Here is a 26,985-nt window from a genome sequence, read left to right on the forward strand (position 1 = left end):
GTCTGTCTTACCATTATATAATCTATCTGCTACCTTTTAGTATCTCCAGGGTTCTTCCATGTATACAACCTTTTTTCATGATTCTTAAACCAAGTGTTAGCTATGATTAAGTTGTGCTCTGTGCAAAATTCTACCAGGCGGCTTCCTCTTTCATTTCGTAGCCCCAATCCATATTCACCTACTACGTTTCCTTCTCTCCTTTTGCCTACTACCGAATTCCGGTCACCCATGACTATTAAATTTTCGTCACCATTCACTACCTGAATAATTTCTTTTATCTCATCATACATTTCTTCAATTTCATCGTCATCTGCAGAGCTAGTTGGCATATAAATTTGTACTACTGTAGTAGGCCTGGGCTTCGTGTCTATCTTGTCCAGAATAATGCGTTCACTATGCTGTTTGTAGTAGCTTACCCGCAGTCCTATTTTTTTTATTCATTATTAAATTTACTCCTGTATTACCCCTGTTTGATTTTGTGTTTATAACCCTGTAGTCACCTGACCAGAAGTCTTGTTCCTCCTGCCACCGAACTTCACTAATTCCCACTATATCTAACTTTAACCTATCCATTTTCCTTTTTAAATGTTCTAACCTACCTGCCTGATTAAGGGATCTGACATTCCACGCTCCGATCTGTAGAATGCCAGTTTTCTTTCTCCTGATAACGACGTCTTCCTGAGTAGTAACCACCCGGAGATCCGAATGGGGGAGTATTTTACGTCTGGAATATTTATCCGAGAGGACGCCATCATCATTTAACCATACAGTAAAGCTGCATGCCCTCGGGAAAAATTACGGCTGTAGTTTCCCCTTGCTTTTAGCCGTTCGCAGTACCAGCACTACAAGGGCAGATCAGTCAATCATCCAGACTGTTGCCCCTGCAACTACTGAAAAGGCTGCTGCCCCTCTTCAGGAACCACACGTTTGTCTGGCCTCTCAACAGATACCCCTCCGTTGTGGTTGCACCTACGGTATGGCCATCTGTATCACTGAGGCACGCAAGCCTCCCCACGAACGGCAAGGTCGGTGGTTCATTGGGGGAGGAGGTACTGAATACAATTAGGGAGAATGGGAATTGGTGGGAAGCGTAAATGGATAAAATTGGAAGGGGGGGGGGGGGGAGAGAGAGAGAGAGAGAGAGAGAGAGAGAGAGAGAGAGAGAGAGAGAGAGAGAGAGAGAGCAATATGAATACACTGAGCAAATTCAGAAGGATGTAGGGTGCAGTAGTTACTCAGAGATGAAGAAGCTTGCACACTATAGAGTAGCAGGGACAACTGCGTCAAACCAGTCTCTATACTGAAGGCCACAACAACAACAACAACAATCAAAAAAGTTGAAAAATACTTGACTGATTTACATCAGATTATTGCATGATATCTTTGGGTGGACATGGCTTACATATTTTTTAATATATTTGGTATGTAGATAGATATTTAATATTTGTACTACTGTATGTAGAGAAGTCAATGTTCACTGTTGTTACTAAAAGTCTGAGAGTGTTTTTGATAAATTTACAAAGTTATTTCAGTTTTTTACATGCTACTCTAACAAATATTTAGATGGGTATAGGCTTTATATTTTTTTAAACAACAATGTACAGGGTTTTTGTTACAACCGACCGTGAGAAAGAAAATGCGGGGCTATGCTCTGCTCTGAAAATGTATGATGATCCTTTCTTTCTGGCAGTCTGCTTTTACTATGCTAGCAGGGCATTTAAACCATGAGAGAGATTTTTTCTGGTAGTTTGACACAAAAAGTGTACAAGCAATCGTGTGCTGTTTGGTTTTCTTCGTCACAGTCACTTTTATTAGAAAACAGGAGTGTTATATTTATGACGTACAGGCTTGATTAGAATAGTACTACGGAATTTGAGTTGTTTAAAAATGTGTAATGCTGCCACTTGCAGATTAAAGCTGCGTTAAGTACTGTCATTAAAGCCACTGTCATTGCAGATCGAGTAAATGGAGGTGTGTCTGTCAAAAACTGTGTGTGTGTGTGTGTGTGTGTGTGTGTGTGTGTGTGTGTAATTACCTTGGTGTCTCATGGCCGTGCCCTTAGCACTGTACGACTTTGGAACAGAACGTGTTCGATCACTCCTTAAGTTTGTCAGTAGAGACACGGGTTTCACAATTTAAGCGTCACTGCCGAGGAGCGCTCAGTTTTCAGAAATGGTAGACGAGTGCGAAAAGCGCCCAGTGGTGGTAGTAATAGTGTGGGCATCTTTAGGTTTATTAAATCGTAAGATAGCAGAAGGTGGTGTGTTCCTCGTTCGGATTTGGGACCCTTGTGGGCAGGCCAGTTTGTGAGGTGAGGTGCCAGGCAGTCACAGTAGGCCCGACGGCAAAAACCCAACCGGTCACTGTGTACGCAGAGGAGTTAGCTGGGAGCTGACACTTTTCAGGGTCGTGGGGGGCTCGCGAACGGCTGTCGACGAGTGGCTCCGCTCCCACCTTCCCCAGTGGCCACGCACAGCAGTTCACCTCGCACAGGAACAAATGACGTCTGCCGAAGTGACGACCTTAACTTACGGGTAGGCCCGAACTGTGACGTGCGTTATTAACGAATTACCTCTTCTTTGCCTTTTATTGCTCGCGTCGATGGCTCGTAATGCTGAACAAATTTCTAGTTCTGGACTGAATTGTTTCACCCTGCAGTTTCAGTGTGCACCGATGCAAAAGACACGGCAGATTAAAACTGTGTGCCGGATAGAGACTCGAACGCGGGCGAACGCTCTACCGCCTGAGCTATCTGAGCGTGACTCGACACCCGCCCTTGTAGCTTTACTTCCGCAAGTACCTCACGACCTACATTTCGAACTTCGCGGAAGCTCTCTTGCGAAACTTGCCGGACGAGCACTCCTGGAAGAAAAGCTATTGTGGGAATGTGGGATAGGCACAGACTGGAGGGGTGTTTCCAGAATGGATTTTTCACTCTGTGGCAAACTGTGCACTGGTACGAAACTTTGTGGCAGATTAAAACTGTGAGCCAGGTGCAGACGTAAGAATAGGAGACGAGGTGCCCGTAGACTAAAGCTGTGAGGACGAGTTGAGAGTCACACTCGGGATATCGTAGTTAGAGTGCGTGTGCCGAGATGAAAATTGAAAGGTAAACGCAGTTTTAATCTGCCACGGAGTTTTGTATGAGGCATATTTTATCCCAGAGTGAAAATTCATTCTAGAAACACTCCACCAAAGCCATGGCTAAGGCATGTCTCTGCAATATCCTTTCTTCCAGGAGCGCTAGTCTAGCAAGTAGGAGATGAGGTACTGGCAGATGTAAAGCCGTGAGGACGACGGATCGCGAATCATGCTCGGGTACATCGGCGGGTAGAGCACTAGTCAGCCAAAGGTGGAGACCCTGTGTATTTTTTCAGATTTATTTTTTTTTCCAAATCGCGTATGTAGACGAGGAAAGCTGCACTACATTTTTAACTTCAACTAAATCGTATGTGAAGCCCAGCTTGAATTAATAGCACGTATATTGATGTCTCAAATATTCGTCAAATCAGTTACATTATAACCTCCCACCAATGTTCAGGATCAGCTGTAGAATGAACCTCAAAGAATGTTTCATTTGTTTATCGTAGACTAGCATCCATCATTCGTATATTTATTCTTACAAATGTGGCACATGTTAAAGGTAGAACCTAATTTTTGTGGGTGAGTACGTACTTCCTCTCGCAGAGTTACTGCGATTGCCGTACCTCATTCGGAGACTCGCCCCATCCTTTCACGTGACTCACTGTGTGCAAATGAAAACAATATCAAACGGCACTTGTACATTTACATTCGACACTTCAGTTTCAAAACTTTTACTCGCAATTAACGTTTTTCGACAAAATGACGTAAGGATAGACGCGGTTCCTCCGGAGCGGTACATATCGCCACAGGCTACGAGCACTCGTACTTCGACATTACGAGGAAACGTTAAAACGAAAGATCTGAAATTAGTATCACACCGGCCGGACGACTGTCAGGTCTGCCTTATTCCGTGTCGGCAGGAGCTCTTCGCGAGCGGCAGAGACCCACCAGCATCGCTGTCGAACGCGCGACCCCCGGCGTCTCCACCGCGCTCGCTGCCCGCCACCCTGTCAGACAACGACGTCGCCAACGGGCAGCTGAAACAGCAGCAGCAACAGCAGCAGCAGCTGCACGGTTCGGCGCCGGTCATCACGCCGACGGCCGTGGCGAAGAAGTCGGTGCCGCCGTCGCCCGTCAGCGACAACTCTGTCAGCCAGCAGCAGCACGGCAAAATCGTCACACAGGTGAGCCGCTTTGCCCTGGACTGCAAAATGGACTTCTTGAATAATTATTACAGTCGACTTGTGCGTCCGAAATCTAAAACCTGGGAACTCCAAAGTATTAATTGCCCCACGTGTTCATACGGGAGCACATAACATTATAACAGATTTGTTGAAACAAATTACTAGTATGTAATGTGCAATGTTTGGCGCTTTCTCAGAAAGATTCTTGGGCATTGCACAGTATTTGTATGATGCAGCTGCTTGTTCATCTTCAAAGTGTGACTGTGGCTGGCTGATATATCTGCCAACTTTGTATGCCTCTTAACCAGAAGAGTCCGGGCAGGTGAGGTTACGATGGTAGTCCGTAAATTGAGGTCTCTGATGCTTTATAATTTTATTTCAAAATGAACACTGAAATGCATAAGCAGTCTTAAATTATGATGATGATGATGATGATGATGATGATGATGATGATGAATTACACATTCTGAAAGCTCGTACTTTACCTATTTTTGAGTGTAGTCCCCGTCACGATCGGTGCTGTTTTGGAGACACACCAGAAACATTTTCCTACCTGCACTGTACGACTCTCCCGCCGACTCGTGCAGGAAGGAACGGCCGGCTGCCTTCAACTCTTCGTCACTCGTTGTACATGTCTGTACGGCCGTCTGTGAACTTCCTGCACGACTTACACACGTTTTTTACGTCTGTACATTTTTCTGCATACACGTCGGTGAACTGGCGATGTATTTACAAGGAGTTGACCCCTTAAATCACAGAAATCTAATCACAGAAGGCAAATCGATCACAGCAGGATCGCCAATTTTTCCCTTCCACCGTTAACGGCTGCTACGCCGACAGTGACTGTCACAGAGAGGTGGGGACTTTCGAGAATAGTGGTACCTGAAGTGAGGGAGGCGGTGCTGTGGCCAGATTTAACATAGCTCCTCAGTCCCGACGACAGCTCGTCGGAGACCTTACTTTACGGACAACCCTCATATTTAGAAAGTGAGGTGAGATTTCTTACGAAACACGAACTACCGCAGATTCTTTCATAAAACTGTTTCCATTTGGTTCCGTACATCTTTATTTTTCTACATAGTTCGCATATTTGTTGAAGCATTTTTCGTAACATTCTACAAGCTTTTTTATCCCAAAGTTAGAGACACCTGTAGCTCATGAGTATAATCAGCCTTTAAATGCTTCTTCCACCTCACTCCTCGTCGCAAAGTGCTTGCCGCCGTGAAACTCATTTAGGTATCGGAACGACTAAAAATCGCTCAGTGCCGTATGTGGGCCGTACAGTGGGTAGACAGTCGGTTGACGTCAAAAATATCTCGCCAGATTTCTTGTGCGGATGGCAAAATGGGGTGTGACACTGTCGTGCACCGACAAAACTCCAGACCTCGGAAGACACACATCTCCAATTCCGTATCTCACGTCAAAGTTTAGTCAGGATAGCACAGTAAGCGACTGCATTTGTCGTCATCCCCCGTCGCGTAAACACGACTGACGAGACTCCGTCTCTGTCCCGAAATGCGGTCGCCGTAACCTCCCGTGTCGGCGCGTCGAGATCGTCTGCTCGGCTTCGACTTTCGTCGGCAATCTCGTGTGACGCCATTCCGTGAGTAATCCACATCTCGTCTCCTGTGAGAATGTTCTCCAAACATTGATCACCACTGTTACGATATCAGTCCCAATAATCGAGATCACGAGCCGTTGTTTCCGTTTTGTGTTTCACATTAAGCAGGCAAGAAACCCGATACGCACACCAGTTGTGAAATTGCAAGTGTTGAGAGACAATTTCGAGCAAAGTTGTTATATTCACATTCGGAAATTCCAGTGCTGCTGTCAAAGTTGTGAACTGCCCACCTTCGAGAATCTTTTCGTCCACTGCTCTCGCAGCTCTTGCGTAATTCCGGACGGTCAGCCGGCCCGATCTCGGATCACCGTGGAGATTTTCCGTCTGTCCCCGAAAGCTCTCGCCCCTCCCACACTTGCCGTCACTCGACACAGTGGGGCGACACTCCTCGCTTATCTGTCGACGAATTTCTGCAGCTTGCAAAGTTCCTCGATTTGAAAAACAGAGTTGCTGACTGCATTTCAGTGAGCAGGCTGATCAGCTGATACTGACACTGCTAACAGGACACTGTGAGAATACTGACGCAAATAGCAGCATTCGAGGACCGAGGCATGTCGGGAGTCGGCATGTGCGCACGTTTCGACATTCGCGCGGCATTCGATTAGCTACGGTGAATCGCACCTTACTCGTACCTTCCGAATAATCCAAATACTGCCACAGAGGACGTCGTATCCGGAGCCCCGTGTCCGAGAAATGTGGTGGGTCAACAGTGTCCTTAGCACTGCAGTGTACGGCGCTACTATAAATGATTCATTCATTTCCTGAGTTCCACATTTTCCAAAGTGTTACCCGCGCAAAAGTGAGCGGTGTGAGAAGAGGAGCGTCAACATGGCGGGGTTCGCACTGTGCCCACCGGTCCGTGTCGAGTCGACAACGCGGTGACCGAGCGCGAAAACGTATTTAGTGTCACGTAATATGTGAGATGTTTATCTGTTATAACAGTGCGGTGTGCATTTGGAAAGAATTACAAAAAATAACTGTAGTGTAAACAGAATATTTTCTCTCAGTACCGACAGTTTAGGCGCACACTTCGTCCCGGTAAACGGAATAGTAGCGGTCGATCGAGCGTACCAGATGCAACTGTGGAGAGTATAGTGTTTCCTTTCCTCGGGGTTCTGCAGTGAAAATACAAAATAAAAAAACTGATTGGGTTTTGAATTTTGATGGCATAAGTTACAGATAAGGTGGACTTTGTATTACTGATTGAGATAGTGCTGTAATTTCACCGTGCATGGCAGACCGGGTCGGGAACACTACAAAAAGCGGCTCTAAGGAAATAGCATAATTCTGTCAGAAACGTAGTGTTTATAATAATATAGTCTTTATGGCTGTGTTGCGAATACTAATTAATTTTATTGTAGGATGTCCTTTTTTTTCATTGTTCGTTAGTTCTCTTGTTCTCCGTCTGATGAAAATTTCTTTAAGTTGTCACTGTCTGGATTAATTTATAAATTTGGCAATAACCATTGCGTATCACTAAAGAAATAGCTTGAAGGTGTCGTGTGATTGTTTCGTAGTATAGTTTTAATTTCCACTTAAAAGCATATGTAACACAGCGCCGAAAAATACACGTCTTGAATGTATGAAGACGAGATAGAAAGTAAACTAGTTGTTAAAAACAGGCACCTACTAAAAAAAAGATCAAAATTACTTATAAAAATCTGTCGCTGGCACAGCACTCTTCTGCATGCACGATCGTAAATCTTATATTTGCACTGGTGGAGGTGTGGTAGTCAAAGTACCGTTACAAGAGGGAGGGGAAACGTTTCGTATGCCGTCAAAAAAAAAACTGAGTCTGTGCGAGCGACAAACTGGGGGTACCGCAGCAAACTATTTGGAAGCTTTTGCAGCGGCGATTACATTTCAAACCGTACCGTCTGCAGCTCGTACGACAATTAAAACTGGAAGATTGCAGGTGGCACATTTGACTGTACAGCACAGTACGAGAAGCACACACAGATGAACACTTCGCCTTACAGCTGATATTCAGTAACGGAGCAACCTTTCCTGTATCTGCTTAAGTTATTCACCACAGTGTGAAGTGCGAAAATCCTCACAAAATTTTGGAGCACGAACAAGATTTGCAGAAGGTTAATGCCTTCTGTTCAGTGACACAGATAAAACTGTACGGGCCATTTTTCCTCTGTGAGAAGACTGTGAAGGGCACCTCTTACATCCGTACGTCACTGTCGTGGTGGTTTGTATCTAGACGACGAACTACAGCTTCGCGGGATCGGATGTACTGTCGGAGGTGGTGTGGCTCCGTTTGGTCGGCTCCCGGGTTGTGTGACCTGACGTCTCGCGAGTTTTTCCTTTGCGGTTATGTTGAAAGCGGCGTTTGTGTTCCCCCACTGCTGAGAACACGGGAACGGCTCTGATAATGCGGTGAGCCTTGGTGGGGGTGCGCTACGTTAGGTTCTGACGTTTTGCAAACGACAAGAGACGGTGTGGTATCAAGTTGCGAGGCACTCACGTTTCTCAGTTCAGTTAACTTGCACGCTGTGTTAGCCAATCCTCTTCTCTGGGTAATCGGCTACTTCGATCTCCCCGAAAGCTTCTGCTCCGAAGACTGTAGCTTGTTAAAGGAATTTATTAAAATACTTCTCTATCCGTGAAATAATTTTGGTACTCGTAGAATACTTTACGGTCCAATCACTTTATATTTTCAGTTTTCACAGACAATAATTTCTGCAAGCTAACTTGTTCCTTAAACATTACACTTACTTACACATATTCAAACAGCCAAGACTTGAACTAATTCAAAAGTCTCTAGTCTCAAGCGAGCCCAATACGTGACTGAACATACAACTCTATATATGATTCATTTGTCTTTTTACGACCAACAAGGCAATATAGAGCACAGAATACTACATAAAGTTTCCTTGTTTTTCTCGACCCGTACTCAGAAACTCTGTGGGCAACAGCACGTACTCATCTGCTGCTGCTCGGCCACCGGGTCCGTCTTTTAATCGTAACTGTACGCACTCTCTCTCTCTCTCTCTCTCTCTCTCTCTCTCTCTCTCTCTCTCCCTCCCTCCCTCTCCCCCATCCCCTGCTGTCCCCCCCTCCCTTCACAGACGGTAGGGAGTATTCATTTCTGCCCCTCATTTCTAAAATATTAGGTGTTCGAACCTCGAAATTCTTGAAGGACTACAAGGTACTTATTGATCGCAATTACCTCTCGGACCTGTGGCCAGACGGACACTAGCAGAACATTTGTAAGTGTGCCAACTCGGTAAGTTCGAGGAGCTTTGCAAACGAATGAAATGTTTGTAGCGGGCCTGTAAGTGTCTCGAGGCCACGTAACTCACCGTGCGGAAATTACCTGCACTTTATTCCTTCAGTATTTGTGAATGAGAGCACTTAATGAATTCTGACAAACTTTAAGCCCAATTCCTTACTTTTCCTTAACTTCACTCACAGGCTTAAAGGCAAATATTTAACATATTAACGCGTGTGTGAAGTAACCAGATGTTTGAATCTGTTATACATGGGAGTCGAACGTACGTGGAAGTTTGACTGTTTAAAGAATTGGGGGTATGCTGGTAATTGTATATTTGAAGTGAAAAACCCTTTGTTCGACCTGATGTAATGTTAATTTGTAACTTGCAGATTGTCATTTGTCTGAAGCTCAGTATCTGTGAATAAATACACATTGCAGTGGCTTCCAGCAGTTTCCTCGTTGCTGTTCTTTAAATATTATGTAGGTGTCGAGCACAGATGTCTCCCTTATTTGCCGACAGAGCGAAGGATTCTTTTTTGTATTAGTGGCAAATTGACCACAACAGCTTCATTTTGGCCTCTTTGACCAGAGTTTCTGCTGTTCCTGACATTCCTTCATACAGTTGCTCTATTATTATTTCTAGTTGTCTGTCCACGTTCTTCTGGTCTCTTGTGGTTCATCTTTAAACTTTAAACCCTTCCAGACCTTTGTATTTCATTTCAAAACATCTCATTCTATCGTGAGAGCTTCCGGGGTGTCAGACCCTTCGAGGTCTTTCCTGAGATTCTCTAATATACGTTGTGGTGGGCTTCTCGTTCCAGGTCTAATAGACTACTTTTGGATAATCTGTTTTTGTCCAATGTGTGTGGGTGTCCAAGAAATATCAGCCTCGTTTTCATCACAGTCTCTGATGTCCTCTCCACATTCTGGTAGTCATTTTTGTTTCTCCAAAGTTTACAGCTAGCCTCTGTCTACATTGCCCGTAATTTTTCATAGGATTCTCCTTTACACGATCTCCAACTTCTCCAGATACTAGTTCATCAACGGGCATTCACTGGTGTGAACCGTTCTGTTTTGACCACAGTACTATAGTGTATTACACGGAGACTGCACAGTTTAGACATTCGTATATATATATATATATATATATATATATATATATATATATGTGTGTGTGTGTGTGTGTGTGTGTGTGTGTGTGTGTGTGTGTGTGTGTGCCATAGTAGTTTGATGCAACATTCTCAAAAAAAGCATTTTTGAAGTTTTTCACATACCCTTATACCCTAAATCAGACTTACTGATATTGCAGATCACAAACCCCTCACTGTGGCTGTGTTAAAGAAACCACACACAAGAAACACATCATTTGGCACAATTTTGCTCGTAGACAAGCAAAAAATTAATGCTAAGATGTCATTCCTCAAGTGTGGCTCAGAAGAACTGTGTTCTGCAGTGGCTCGCCCTCTGGTTTTGGGAAGGAACAAATACTTTGGGGGGGGGGGGGGGGGGGGGGGGGGGAGACTGACAGAATGGAACAGTTAGGGGTGAGCTGTCACAAGATGAGAGATGGGCCGAATGCAGTGTACAGTGCACGGTCTGTGCCTCCCGGCCTAAGTTTGTGTTCGCCTGCCTCGAGGTTGGCATCAGTTTGGCTCATAGCTGATGCAAATTTTTAAACAAAGGTTTGTTCTGCAAGCATTTCTGTGGAGAGTAAAATACGTAAAGTTGTAAAAACATTGGTAACACTTCAGAACTGTAATTGATGCCTCGAGTGTTACTTCAGTCACTATTTTCTTCCCCTTTTTCTTTTTTTCTCCATTCACTTCGAATATCTATGCCATGAAATATAAAATTCATAATTATTATGGTAATTATCTCAAATGTAATTGTAATTTTTTTTAATGAAAAATGGCTTCTTCTTGTTTCTAAATGCATTCCACACGAAGAAAAGAAATTTTCATTGCAAATATAAATTATTAATTACTGATCTTTCATAGAAGAATGTTAAAAAATGCTGTTTAAATTTTAATTAATTTATCGAAATCTTTACAAGTTGGGTCGGTGCAGAAGTTGGTAGCAGTTCTCCGTAAGTTTAATAAATGTAGCACATATGCATTACAGAGAACTTACGTGACGACAACGTATTCTCCTTCACTATTTACAACAGTCTGCCAGTGCCGGGGTAACTTTTCGATTCCGTGGCTGTAGAAATCAAGTGTTACGAAGTGAAGAACTCGTCGAGCCACGTTCGGAGCACATTCTCGTCCGGGAAGCGAGTTTCTCGGAGGTTGTCCGACGTAGAGCCGAAAAGCTGGAAATCTGAGGCTGCGAGATCAGGTGAACGAGGTGGGTGCGGAATGACTCCCCCTCGTGTTTTTGTCAGTCTAGCAGAATGAGGATGGGTGTTATCATCGAGTAGCATCTCCTCACACAGTCTTCCCGGTCGTTGTCCTTAGACTATCTGAGTCGTCGTCACTAAATTTCGGCACTGCCGGTTACATGTCGGGGAAGCAATTCTTGGCACACGACACCGTCGCCATTCCACCAGACGCACGACATCACCTTTTGTCGGCGCTCTCGTGTCTTTCTCCAGAGAGTTGCCGCTCCATTTGGGCTCGACGATTCCTTTCCTTTCCTTACGTTACCGTAAAGATGCAGTGTCTCACCACCGGTAACGATACACAGTAGAAACGGTCGGTGTCGCTCGAGAGCCGATCGGTAACGAGAGAGGAGTCTCCCTCTACAATTTTTACCCTCCACACTGCCATTCCACCAGACGCACGACATCACCTTTTGTCGACGCTCCCGTGTCCTTCTCCGGAGAGTTGCCACTCCATTTGGGCTCGACGATTCCTTTCGTTTCCTTACGTTACCGCAAAGACGCAGTGTCTCACCACCGGTAACGATACACAGTAGAAACGGTCGGTGTCACTCGAGAGCCGATCGGTAACGAGAGAGGAGTGTTGTACGTAGGGCCACACACAGATTTTCGTTATTCTTGGCTCAGAGCGTGCAGTGCCCGAACACCCAAGTTTTGAACCTCCTTCACTGCGAGTAAATGTCTCACGACGGTGGAACGATCGCAGTTTGCCACATTTGTCAGTTCTCGAGTACACCGATGTGGACAATTGTCGATTAGTGTGTCCAAACGATCTTCGTCAGTGCACAGATGTCTTCCTGAATGTGGAGAGTCACTAACATCAAAATGATCCTCCTGAAAAAGAGAAAACGATTTTCTTGTCGTGCTCTGTCCGGCACTGTGAAAATGTTTCTGGCCGCCTCCCCTGCTCTTGCCCCTCTTTTGACCTTGAACAGAAGAACAGGTCAGAAATGTTCTTATTTCTCTCGGCCCTCCATTTTCTAGCGGCCACAGCTTCACTCACTGCCTCCAAATGACAAAATTACAACGTGTAAATTCAGATAACAACAGTGAAGCAGAAATAAAAAAAATTACAGTTGACAAATGAACCCGCAGCGAGCGGAAAAGCAAAATACTGGTCAAGTGTTCGGCATTTGAGCTACGGAAGGCGAACTTGTACGAGCTGACAGTTCGACTCCTGCTCAAAGTTAATTTTTAATCTACATTTTTGATCACTCCTCATATTATTTAATTTATATGACATTTGAGACGTAATATAATTTCAAAAAATGTTGGATTTCCATAAAATTTCAGTGAATTTCTTGTTATCTGACTGCATGCTATTTTTAATTCAATTTAATTATTAGAACATAATAGAAAGAAACACCCCACCAGGGAAAAATATATTAAAAAACAAAGATGCTGTGACTTACCAAATGAGAAAGTGCTGGGAGATTGACACAATAAAAAACACACAAACATGCACACAAATTTCAAGCTTTCGCAACCCTCGGTTGCTTCATCAGGAAAGAGGGAAGGAGAGGGAAACACGAAAGGATGTGGGTTTTAAGGGAGAGGGAAAGACTTGCCTAAGTGGGAAAAAGGGACAGGTACACACACACACACACACACACACACACACACACACACACACACACAGCATCCGCACATATACAGACACAAGAAGACATACGTAAAGGCAAAGAGTTTGGGCACAGATGTTAGTTGAGGCAGAAGTACAGAGGCAAAGATGTTGTGGAATGACAGGTGAGGTATGAGTGGCGGCAACTTGAAATTAGCAGAGGTTGAGGCCTGGTGGATAACAGGAAGAGAGGATATATTGAAGGGCAAGTTCCCATCTCTGGAGTTCTGATAGGTTGGTGTCACTTGTCACTTAACAACATCTTTGCCTCTGTACTTCTGCCTCGACTGACATCTCTGCCCAAACTCTTCGCCTTTACATATGTCTTCTTGTGTGTGTGTGTGTGTGTGTGTGTGTGTGTGTGTGTGTGTGTGTGTGTGTGTGTCTGTATGTGGGCGCGCACGCGCACACCTATCCCTTTTTCCCCCTGAGGTAAGTCTTTCCGTTCCCGGGGTTGGAATGACTGCTTACCCTCTCCCTTAAAACCCACATCCTTTCGTCTTTCCCTCTCCTTCCCTCTTTCCTGATGAAGCAACCGAGTGTTGCGAAAGCTTGAAAAGTGTTTGTGTGTTTTTTATTGTGTCTATCTACCAGCACTTTCTTGTTTGGTAAGTCACAGCATCTTTGTTTTTTAATATAATTATTAGATCAAATACATTTATAACTATCAAGAAGTAAATGAAGAAACACATCATATTTTTCTGGAAATGTACACCAGTTGCGATCTACAAAATCGTTTGCACGTACAATCTGGTAAGTTACCCGGAACTACTTCACACCTTGACACCTCGACACTTCGAGCTGCAGACGCGGAGGCGGCCCCCGTTTGGCAGTTGACCTGCGTAGTGGTGAGACGTTGCCAATGTAGCGAGAACGAATAGTGTAAGTGCAATTTTCTTTTTAATATCACAGAATTTACACTCGTACTACAAAACTGGATTTTCTCGGAATTCTAGAGTAGTGCGTCTTACTACTTGCACATTAAATTGTTTCAATGGCCAACTAAAGGTGTACAAAGTTTGAAGTAAATCTGTGATCCCAGCATCAAGGCCTCCCCTTGTGAGTAACATGACACCATTTCCTGTGTACGAAATTGTGCATTTGAAAGTATACTGATAGTCATAAAGTGTTTCAACATACACTGCAACAAGGGCGGGCAGCAATCCTGCACGTGTGCGGTGCACATGCACATGTACATGCACATGCACATGCACATGCACGCGTGCAGTTAGCAGGTGTTCTGCGTGTGCACACAGGGGCAAGCTGGCCACCCGCTTCTCTCCCCACCGTACCGTCTCTCCACTCTTTCCTCTGGAATGCAGTTTGTTCCGTAGCTTGCTTTATTAAATGAAGAAATAAGGTCAGTAGCAGTGCTTCAAAGAAATCGTGGTTTGAAAGAGTGCCTTTTACCTACGGTACATTTTATTTCATTATGACAGGTGGAGTTTACAAGACGTTTAATGTGTGGAACAAAATTTCTACACGCAGACAAACGCAAAGTGTTACGTAAATTTTCATCACTGATGTTTGCTCTTAACTGAGACTTATTAATTTTCATAAGAGAAAGAAATCTCCCACAAACTTATGCCAAGCCAAACACTGACATTATCTTCGCGGCTTCACGATGGAGACGAGTTAACTCTTGCTGTGGAAAGTCGTGATAAAAGTCTATTATACGTTTTGCCGAAAGGAACTTGTCTCTCAGACGAGAATTACACTGTAGATCTATTAATTGCTTTTGCAAATTGGGATGAGTATCATCTACAGAAACACCAAATGGTCTCGAGAACCAGTCAAACGCTTGGGATACATCCCCAAATCGCTTGTGAAATTTCTCTTTTATTGCACTAAGTACGGAAACACATTCTCTGCAATTCTGTTCTCGCACAGTAGACAGAGTAGGGAAATGGACTGTGTTCCCTGACGAGAGCTGTCTTTCCCAGAGCTCGCGCTTGCTAGTGAAAGGTTGCACCTTTTCAGACATTTCACAAATTAGCTGATTTTTCTCCTTGTAATCTTGTGTTCAATGCATTCGTGTGTCCGGTAATGTCCACTAAAAATGTGAGGTCGGTAACCCACTCTGAATGTTCTAACTTGGGGTCGTACCTTCCTTTGTCCTTTAAAAACTGATTTATCGGTATTCTCAGCTCCGAAAATCTTTCTAGTACATTACCACGGCTAGGCCAGCGAACTTCACCGTGGTACAGTACGTCACTCACTCTTCCCCAATTTCAGCCAAGTACGTGTGAAACTGCCTATACGTAAGCCAGTGGGATCTCAAATAATAAACTGCCCAAGTAATCACTTGCGTAACGTCCCCTAGTTTTGCTGCTTTTGTACAGAGTACTTCACGGTGCAAAATGCAGCGGATGCTGTACGGCGATTCTTCTGTATGCTGTAGCTTTTTTCTTAGTAATCCAACAAATCCCACTTGTTCCCCTTTCATTGCAGGTGCTGTGTCTGTTGTCACTGACACCAAACGTTCCCAATTTAAGCCGTCTGAATCGACAGCTTCTTCGACGGCTTTTAGGATGATTCTCCCATTCCTTTTCAAAAGACAGCAAATCTTCACTTCTCCGTTTCGTTGATTGACTCTGCATTTTCCGGTTCTTGAAAGACAACGTTCACTACATAGTGGTCCACAGCTCGGCCCGGCACTGCACCGCCGCGAGCCGTCGGCTGTCGCCAGTATCCCGGTCGACGGTTGCACGCGAGCGGCACTCGTGCCGCATGTGACGTTTGCCCGCCCCTCCACTACAGTAAGTTTTGTGTATGTATGCATGTAGACTGAAGTGACGAACAAAACCTTGTAACTTGTACTCGGTAGAAATTTTCATTTGTGGCTCCAGTCTGCGTATGCACATCGCAGAAGTTTGAGGCTCGGAAGGTCTCTGGAACTGTGTAGTTTCAGTCGACTGAGTATTTTACGTATTTGAACCACATTCAGCTCCATCCTAGATCACCAGTTGAGGTACTCACTTTCGAGCTCCTCAGACGAGTAGACCGGTCTACCGGAAGCTCTGTCACCGTGAGCCGCTTTCCGCAGGTGTCCGGAGGGACCGCCTCGCGGCGCGCCACGCCGGCGTCGACCCCGGGCGGCGGCGGGCTGGACAGCTGGGCGGCGGGCACGCCCCCCGCCGGCACCCCGGCCGCCTCCGCGTCCGCGGCCGTCCCCGCGTCCGCCAGCTGCCCGTCCTCCGGAGGCGGCCGACTCTGCGCGCCCGCGTCCGTGACTGCCCCGCCGGCCGCCCCCGCCAGGAAGTGCGACTACCACACGGTGTGCGCGCGCTTCCGCAGCTTTCTCGGCTTACCAGGTGTGTCCTCGGTCTTCTAATTGGCACAGTTTACCTGTACTGCTAAATGACTGCCCTGAAATCGGTTACACTCACAATATTTTTAAGCACCTTACAGTTCTGTTTGTAATGGGCTACTGTAGCTCGATTGTGAGTACTTCCAACATTTCGATATAATTCCTGCTTTGTTCTACATGATATCCTTACCCCCCTAGTCAGCCACCCGGGCTGCCTATTACTGCTAGTATCCCGTTTAGAACGTTCTAATGGAAAGCAGTTCTCACACCGTTTGATACCATTGAAATTCCACCCACCTCTCCTGCTGAAATTAGGAAGATAACAAACTCTCTCAAGAATAAAAGCTCACATGGAATTGATGGCATTTCCAGCAGGTTAATAAAAGCTTGTTTCCAAGAAATAAATGGGATTCTCAGCCACATATGTAATAGCTCTCTGAAGCAGGGTATTTTCCAAGATAGACTGAAGTATGCCATTGTTAAACCACTGCACAAAAAAGGGGACACGTCTGATGTCAACAACTACTGCCCAATCTCTCATCTGACTGCCTTATCCAAAAATTTTGAAAGAGTGCTGTATTGTAGAGTAGCTTCACACATTTGTAAAAATAGAATTTAAACTAATTGTCAGATTGGTTTCCAAAAGGTATTTTCAATGGAAAATGCTATATATACTTTCACTAACGAAATATTAAATATTCTGAGTAACCGGAAGTCACCCGTTGGGATTTTTTGTGATCTATCAAAGGCTTTTGATGGTGTAAATCATGGAATACTTCTATATAAGCTCAAGAACTGTGGTATGAATGGGAAAGTTCTCAAATGGTTTAAATCATACATAACTGGAAGAGTGCAGAAAGTTGAAATAAGCAGTTCACATAATATGCAAAAAACATGTCGTTTCTCAAACTGGGGAACAATCAAGAATGGGGTGCCGCAAGGTTCTGTCTTGGGTCCTCTGCTGTTCTTAATATATATTAATGACTTGCCATTCTATATTCACGAAGATGCAAAGCTGGTACCTTTTGCCGATGATACAAGTATAGCTATTACACCCCACAGACAAGAATTAACTTGTGAAATTGTAAACGATGTTTTTCAGAAAATTATAAAGTCATTCTCTGCAAATGGGCTCTCATTAAACTTCGACAAAACACAGTATATAGAGTTCCACACAGTAAATGGAATGACACCATTAATAAATGTAGACTTGGTTCAGAAACCGGTAGCTAAGGTAGAATATTCAAAATTTCTAGGTGTATGCAATGATGAGGGGTTCAACTGGAAAAAACACACTGAGGATCTGCTGAAACGTTTGAGTTCAGCTACTTATGCTATTAGGGTCATTGGAAATTTTGGTGATATACATCTGAGTAAATTAGCTTACCAGCCTATTTTCATTCTCTACTTTCGTGTGGCATCATATTCTGGGGTAACTCATCATTGAGTAAAACAGTGTTCATTGCACAAAAGCGTGTAATCAGAATAATTGCTGAAGTTCATCCAAGATCATCCTGCAAGCAGTTATTTAAATAGCTAGGGATCTCCACTGTAGCCTCACAATATATATATATTCACTTATGAAATTTGTTGTTAACAATCCGAATGAATTCAAAAGTAACAGCAGTGTAAATGGCTACAACACTAGGAGAAAGCATGATCTTCACTACTCAAGGTTAAATCTAACTTTGGCTCAGAAGGGGGTAAATTATGCTACCACAAAAGTCTTTGGTAACTTACCTAATAGCCTCAATAGTCTGACAGATAGCCACATAGCATTTAAAAGGAAATAAAAGAATTTCTTAATGGAAACTCCTTCTACTCATTAGATGACTTTTTGGATATAATAAGTGGGTAATTTCCCCAACACCCACGAAAAAAAAGGGAAAAATTAAAAAATTAATAATATTAAATGCCATGTAATATTTTGTGCAATGTAATATCTTCTATAGACACCTTTTATTAACCTGACACGTTCCACATCATTACGAAGTGTCGTATTCATAATCTATGGGACAAGTACTAAACTAATCTAATCAAAGTGTATAAGAAATGTGTTAAGGAAAGCATTATATTTATCATCTATGTTATCATCACTGGAAACATCCTGCCACTCTTCCTTGACAACGTTTGAGGAAAAATCTCTATTGCTGATGGATTAACTTTCCTGCATAGTTTATAATTACATGTGGCATTTCTTTTAGTACAAAAGTCTTTTAATATTAAATTTGTGCATCACAGTCTGAAAGGCCATTCGTGCTTTTACTAACAGAATGCCCATCTTGTAATGAATAGTGAATAAAAATATTGTCTGTGCCTGTGCTACTGTTCCCCTGCACTCTATTTGGAAAAACACAGTCTGCATCAGATCATACGAATTTAGGATATTGAAGTCACCACATATAACTAATCTCTGGTACTTCCTACAAAGTGAATCGAGAGCCCTCTCTAGCTTGAGCAGAAGTGTTCTGAAATCAGACTTAGGGGGCATATAAACAACAACAATTAGAAGTATACTTTCACTAAATTCAACTGCCCCTGCACAACATTCAAATATCCATTCAGTGCAGTGCCACGAGAGGTCTCTGGGCTCAGACGGAATACTGTTTTTTATGTAACTATGTTAAACTACCGAGTGCTCGGGATAGACTTCGGGATTTCTAGTAATGGATAATGTGAGTAAAGACACTCTTTGTAGTAAGTACTTGATTTTTGAAGAAAATTATGTTTAACATAACTGATGAAAATAAAATGTAAGGCAAGTAAAGGGCGATACCTCTGTCTTTCGTGTCCTCTCATCTTAAACAACTGGTGCCAAACACGACTGTAACTATTGATGCCTGTAACTGCAGTCGCATTTGAACGTCACTGCAGTTCTGTTATTTATATTTGTGGCTAACCGACACTACTACTCGGGCCTCCTCAATATAATTATGACTCGTATAATTGCAGTGTGTGCCTACGAGAGTGGATTAGCGGGACTATCCTAGAGTGTCTTTTGTCAAAACGGTGACTTACCGAGGTTCGTAGCGCACACAGCATCAGCATTCACTTGCGCGGGGAGTGGCACGTTTGTATTCGAGTAACTCCTCACTAGCCCCCAACTGATACCATTAAAACACATTTACCTTTAAGTTTTGAAATTAAAATTAGCATACTACCAGTTACAGAGATAGTCAGGTGGGGCCGATCAATATATTTTATAATCCCCTACCGCACCTGCTAAGTTCCAGACTGTGAATGTAAATAAAGTAGACTTTTGATCTTACCCGAGTGGCAGTTTGGGGGGTCACGGTGGTGGAGGGGGATTCATATTGTCGAAAAAAAAAAAAAAAAATTGTTTCACAATGCACCTAGCATCCGGCACACGCTGGTTTATCGATTAATAATATGGTTTTGAGACACATCCCTGTTGATTTTTGAATACATTCTTAGTTGATTTCTGAAGGCGTGCACAGTGTACACAATGTCTCTATCAGGGGAAGCCTCATCGCATCTGCAAATAAACTTTCCTGTGGATAAAAGACAACGGGGCTGTACAAGCTGAGCAGTAAAGCCGAACAGTTATATACCGATCGCTGTCTGATTATGTGGTTCGTTGGGTTTGCAAATGGTAAGCATTGTTATAATTAGTAACAAAACCCGTAGATTCAGACTACCAGAGTGGAGATAAACAACTAACAGGAATAAGAGGTAAGAAACATTACATATTACCTTCTCGGTGCATCTTAGAAAATGAAACATTCACAAAAATTTTTTGGCCAGATCACTACACTAGTATGGGACAGTTGTACAATCCCCGGCTAGCAACCGCTTAAATCCTATTTTGGAAGTAGTGCGGAAAACGCATTGTACGAACGTGTAACGACACCTAATCGGAGAATAATCGCAGGATAACTAAATTGGTGATTCTGGCAGGGATAGTGAAGTTAACTGGCAAATAACTTTCGACAATGGCAGAAATAGTTACAGAATTAGTGATGACGAGATTGTCTGTTAGAACGAGGAAGGAGAAGAAACAGGGACATCGCACAAATGTGAAAGAATATGACGATTACAAATTTATATAAAAATTTTGTTCTACTACTTTTCGATCCTGTGCTTGAGAAACTGGAGCATATGGATGAAATGTGAAACTATTTCCTAACATAAAACGTTTTGCTTGTTGTAGGCCTAATAGGCTTTTTATATTGATACTTTGTGAATTGTATTCTGTTGTCTTATAAAAATGATCATTATTGCCAAAGCAGTCTTATTTACTTGGCGTGTGTTACAAAATTGCTGCAGTATTAGAAAGGCCTATTTTGTTTTATCTGGCAGACAGTGACAAAATAGTGGTAATCAGATCGAGAAACCACACCAGTCTTCGGTATTATTTCTATTGAGAGCTTATTCAGTATTAGATAATGACATTTCGATTTTTCGTGTAGCAAAACGTTTGACAAACTTTGAGGTAATATATCCTTCTGCAGAAAGGAAAGCACGCCATGTAAAGCTGTAGCAAGATTAGAGAGGAAAAAATGCTAGGAACTAAGGATTGAAGAAATCTGTACTGTTGTGCTTGTCTCATGTCTTTACTGGTTTTATGTATTCTATATTTAATTTTATGTCGCAACAAAACAGCAAGTTATAAGCTAGTAGACGATAAAGAGTGCAGATTTTCTGAAGATTTCTTACTCTCCTGATTACGAATAATCCCATCCATTATTAATTGCAAGGGGTTTAGTTTTAAGAGGGGCAGGATGTCAAACCAGATGGCTGAGAGCAAGAGAGGCACCACAGGACATTTTAATTTCCACTGTCCTGAATATAGTTCGATGGCAGCCATTACAAAACATATACATTCAATTCCACAGAGCAAAGTACAGTGATGAGCGATAGAAGAATGCTCTGTGAAGAGACGTGGCACTGCACATCAGCACACTTACGACCAAATAACATGTATTACATTTCCTCCAACATATATATTTTATGTATTGTCTCAAACGCTTGAGGGAGGGGGGGGGGGGGGCACCATTGTCTAGTATTGCCCCTGTTCAGAAATATTGTAGACCCGAGGCTCATGCGCAGAGCAGTCTGACTTATACTGGGGAATTGGGTAGTCTCCACATGACCTGTATTTACATGTAGCGATTTTGCTGTTTCCTCTTCGTTTAATGCTCTCACTTCAAATGAAAACAAAACGGATTTCTGTGGCTGGTAGCTATCAAGTGAATTAAAATATATTCACATAATTATGGAATGTTTTAAATGTGTTATCAGCTTCAGATTTTATTTTATTCCCACCTTTTGACAGTCAAGCATTAATCACCTTGCAGAACAATGAAGTCATTTTTGTCAGTTTGCTACAGAAATTTGGCTTTCATTACTCGTTTCCACTGAGGCAATCAATGTATTTGAAATGAAGTGTTTAATTCCACACCATTGGCTAGTTTCAATTGTTCACTGCATTTCAAGTGCACATTTTCCTCTTTTAGCGCATATGGCATTGTTGTTGTTGTGGTCTTTTTCAGCTCTCCATGCTACTCTATCCTGTGTAAACATTTTCATCTCCCAGTACCTACTGCAACCTACATCCTTCTGAATGTGTGTAGTGTATTCATCTCTTGGTCTCCCTCTACGATTTTTACCCTCCTCGCTGCCCTCCAATGCTAAATTAGTGATCCCTTGATGCCTCAAAACATGTCCTACCAACCGATCCCTTCTTCTAGTCAAGTTGTGCCACAAACTTCTCTTCTCCCCAATTCTATTCAATACTTCCTGATTAGTTATGTGATATACCCATCTAATCTTCAACATTCTTCTGTAGCACCATATTTCAAAAGCTTCTATTCCCTTCTTGTCCAAACTATTTATCATCCATGAAACTTCCTGGCAGATTAAAACTGTGTGCCCGACCGAGACTCGAACTTGGGACCTTGTTCACTTCCATACATGGCTACACTCCATACAAATACTTTCAGAAATGACTTCCTTCTATACTCGATGTTAATAAATTTCTCTTCTTCAGAAGCATTTTCCTTGCCATTGCCAGACTACATTTTATATCCTCTCTACTTCGACCATCATCAGTTATTTTGCTCCACAATAGCAAAACTCCTTTACTACTTTAAGTGTCTCATTTCCTAATCTAATTCCCTCAGCATCACCCCACTTAATTCGACTACATTCCATTACCCTCATTTTGCTTTTGTTGATGTTCATCTTATACCCTCCTTTCAAGACACTCTCCACTGCTCTTCCAAGTCCTTTGCTGTCTCTGACAGAATTACAATGTCATCGGTGAACCTCAGAGTTTTTATTTCTTCTCTATGGATTTTAATGCCAACTCCGAATTTTTCTTTTGTTTCCTTCACTGCTTGCTCAATATACAGATTGAGAAACATCAGGGAGAGACTACAACCCTGTCTCACTCCCTTCCCAACCACTGCTTCCCTTTCATGCCCCTCTACTCTTATAACTGCCATCTGGTTTTTGTACAAATTGTGAATAGCCTGTCGCTTCCTGTATTTTACCCCTACCACCTTCAGAATTTGAAAGAGAGTGTTCCAGTCGACATTGTCAAAAGCTTTCTCAAAGTCTAAAAATGCTAGAAACGTAGGTTTGCCTTTCCTTAATCTTTCTTCTAAGACATTCACTTAAATAGGGAACAAATACAGTCCAGTTAACGTACGCGCTGTGAGTCACACTTGAGATGCACCCGCGTTTCCTAACTGTAATAGCTGTCGTACGCTACTTGTCTCGGTGTAAACATTTTGTGTAAGATTATATCAGACATTGATAGGTTACATGTCAAATGCTTCTCGTGAGTTGAGAAATAATACATTAGCCCTATTCCCTCAATCCGCAGACTCGAAGACACCACGTAAGAAATGTGCGAGTGGGGTTTCGCGTAGTGAATTTTTTGACGATTGCAGTGTTACGTGGCTTTATGCTTAATTACATCAGTCAATTTGTTTTCACTACGTAACGCCCGCTGTTTACATCCTCCTTCGTTGCTGAGCGATGTATCACTTTTTGTTCTGATGCTGTGACTCTTCCTTTCCTATATCTCTACTACTTTTCATCTATATAAATGATGAACTATTGGTTTTGCCGTTTAACAACTTTTTAATAACTGTGGAAGTATTACAGGCATCGGGTCCCACCTAATGTGTCACCTGCCTATATGTTTTACATGAACCTTTCTAGACTCATTCGATCTGTTTACAAAGAGAAAGCAGAGTTGCTCTTCCTTCGACTTCGTCCGACGACGACCTAGAAAGCTGGACGCCCTCGCGGCCCGGGCTCTTCCGCGGCTCGCTGTAGTTTGCGGCATTCGTTTTATTCCTCGCCCACTTGCCGCTACGTCGAACTTCCGTGGCGATCGTCAGGCGACGTCGTCCACATTATCTGTAACATAAATAAACTTTCTTCCCACAGTATTTCTGAAAACCCAAAAACAAACATAAAGAAGATAATAATAACTGTTCTTACAATTATTCGTATAAGTTGTGGTCGATGTAATGAGAGTGGGAGAGGCCCAAGCCTTGTGACACCACACGATCCTCTGTCGGAAGTCCTGCGTTACGTCTGAGCTGGGAACGTGTGGCGAGACGTAAGTCCTGTAGGAGTGCTCGCATTTCTGCCGACAGACGGCTTCTTCCTGCCGGGCGACGCGGGCTCCTGCTTCTGCGAGCAGTGCGTGCGCAGGCTGCGGCCGCCCTCCCCGCCGCCCGGCCTGACCGCGCGCCGCAAGTCTTGCGCGACGGCGGCGCCGGCGTCAGTGTCCGCCGCGGGGACGCCGACCGGGGCGCCCGACCCGGCCGTTCCCGCCGCACCGGCTGTGGTGGGGAGCGGCACTGCGGACGCCGGCTCGGGGACGACGGTCGCGGACGTGGCCGCCTCGCAGTCTGCCGAGATACTGCTGCAGATAGCGGGCTGGTGCAGGTACAGCGTACGGCTCTCTCTCTCTCTCTCTCTCTCTCTCTCTCTCTCTCTCTCTCTCTCTCTCACACTCACTCACTCACTCACTCACTCACTCACTCACTCACTCACTCTGTTTTGCTAATGTGCAAACTAAACCACATGCAGTAAGCTTTGACCATGAGGCTGTAGTGGTTAATAAAAAAGAAAAAAGAGAAGAAAAGAAAGCATTTTTGGTTATTCTCTATTGGGGAAAAATACAAATTAATGTTTCAAATTTGTTCAAAAACGACACATCCGAAAATTGCGTCCTGTTGCGGGAGCCAGTTGTAGTGGTTAATAAAAAAGAAAAATATAAGATAAGATAAGAGAGAAGAAAACAAAAGGTTGAAAATGTGGGAAGAAATGGTGAATGAAAAGGGGGTTTTAAAATCGTTAATGACTTCGAAAAGGGGAAACTGAAACACAAATCCCACTTCGTATTACAGAAAAGTTATCGGACTTCGATATTCGGAAAAGCTATTGTTGGGGTGGTCCTTGTGGCGTTTCTGAGCAAAAGTCAAACCAATTTCCACTACAAAAATTATTTGAGAAGAACAGAGAATAACAAAATGTAACTGACAGGGGGAAATGGCATGGATAAGAGTTCATCCTTTACCGTGTTAACATGTCTTCTTTCGTGCAGCGTCCAGTTCTTGTTCTCCAAAAATCTCGTACTTCATTTCTGCATGAAAAGTAGTAGCTTTTCCGAAATCTTGCAATAAATTTCATTGTCCAGAAATTACTAATGTATACAAATCAAAACCATCTTTATATTGAATGCAATGTATTTTATGTTGCTGCTTCCATCCTCCAAATTTCATACAAGCTTCCAAAATACGTCTGCACACCAATAAATTTTTTTCGTCTTCATCCGACCGAGACTAGCTAATAAGTAAGTTAATCTTCCACTCTCAAGAGACAAAAGCGGGTAGATAACAGAAAGAGTTACAATTTTAGTACCTTCATTTTTTTATACATTTTCTCTGCCGTCGAGCGCTCGTACAGATGCGACGGTATAATTTATATCTGAGGGAACGAGTGTAGCGTGGCGAAATCCAAAGTCCCGCTACGAGGCAAAGTTTTCTATGTTGTGCGTATTTTAAAATTCAATTACCTGGGTCATTACTATCAAACTTTCTTCTCCAGAACCGATGCTGAAATTGTGGGGTAGCACCTCAGGCCGTGTATGTACTGAACTTATTATTAATTGGCAACCTACACGACTCGTTATGAGCCACCGACAGAGTTCCTCTATTCTTTAAGCGGCGATTTGTCGACTGCCCCGACACCCCCGAGTACCAGTCGTTGAGGTGCATAGAACGGAATACTTCGTACGGACTGTTATTTCTCGGTTTGCTGCAAACATTAGTGATCTAACAGTTGTGACGCTGTAGTTATGCAGTGGGGTGTCACACATTTTATATCCTCGTGCAAATGAGTTTGATTAATAGTTGTATATGTACTTACATTTAAATGCACAACCGAATGCGAGACATTGTCACAAAAGTTTCGAAGCTGACTTGAAAGCCAGTTTTCTTCTAACCACTGCTTTGTATTACAACAGTATTCGTTAACTGTGTGTTTCTCGCTACAAATATACCTAAGTACCAAATTTTGAGACAAGTTTCTCTGAAATGTGTATCTATAAATCGGTCTTACATTCGCATCAAAATTTATACCGACTGATTGCCACGAGTCACTCGAGCCCACGAGTTGCCAGTACTCGAAGACGGGCGGGAAAGTGTTCCACCTCTCGCGCCGTCTAACTGTGTTCAGCGGCACTACTTACCTCATGGTCTCGAGTTGAGTGGCCAGCTTTACTTAGCGCGTAACTGAATTAACCGACGTGAATTAAAATGGGGCACCTTGTAAAACCTTACTGTGTCTGTAAATATTTTTGCTTGTAACTGAGCAGGGAAACTACAATCTTCAGAGGCCCTTAACACTTGTCGGTATTTGTGATTTCACTGTTAGGTGGTAGGTGCATATTATTTGCATTGCCCAGTTTAGCCTCTTGTGACTATTTTTTATTGGGCTATATAAAAGAACTAGCTTGCAGGGATTTTTCCCAGGAGCTGAAGGACGACACTTTGTCGAGCTGTCGGCAACACGCACGTCAATATGCCGGAAAGAGTTCAACGAAACTTCAGAGTTCAATTAACGGAGTGTATTGAAAGTAATCGATGCCATTTGCGTGAGGATATCTTTGAAACAGTGTAAAAGTAAAATTTAAGTGTTGTACTTGGTGTTGTTCAAAGTATTAAGTGTATATAATATATCTGCATACTTTTTTTAATCGAATTTGTAAATAAGCAAGTTGCTCTGTCCCACGCTTTATATACATACAAAGTCAAACAGTAGTTAGAGAAAAAATATCAAATCTTCGTGCCATCTTCGCCGTGTTTCGTGAAAATACGACCTCCGTCACGTGTCTCGAAAATAAAGCAGACAATAAAATAGACATTAAGAAAACAGAAAATCTACTTGTGTAATGTGATTGATCACTGACAGAGTACAAAGGTTCTATACTGGTCTACTATGTCCCAATCGTGACATACGCATCCAAAACCTTGGTTACGAAAGGTTGTTGGTGGGTTTGATGTGGACAAGCAACA

At 43.1% G+C, this 26,985-nt stretch overlaps 1 protein-coding gene across 1 annotated transcript in view; it reads left to right on the plus strand.

Moving 5' to 3' along the window:
• LOC126295473 (neuralized-like protein 4) overlaps positions 1-26,985 on the plus strand; it is a 254,899-nt gene that overhangs the window by 215,226 nt on the left and 12,688 nt on the right. The window contains exons 27-29 of the mRNA XM_049988010.1: positions 4,005-4,268; positions 16,160-16,427; positions 24,058-24,352. Of these exons, the coding sequence (XP_049843967.1) occupies positions 4,005-4,268; positions 16,160-16,427; positions 24,058-24,352 (827 nt within the window). The remainder of the gene's footprint in view (positions 1-4,004; positions 4,269-16,159; positions 16,428-24,057; positions 24,353-26,985) is intronic.

The sequence above is a fragment of the Schistocerca gregaria genome, chromosome 11 (assembly GCF_023897955.1).
Source record: "Schistocerca gregaria isolate iqSchGreg1 chromosome 11, iqSchGreg1.2, whole genome shotgun sequence".
NCBI lineage: Eukaryota > Metazoa > Arthropoda > Insecta > Orthoptera > Acrididae > Schistocerca > Schistocerca gregaria.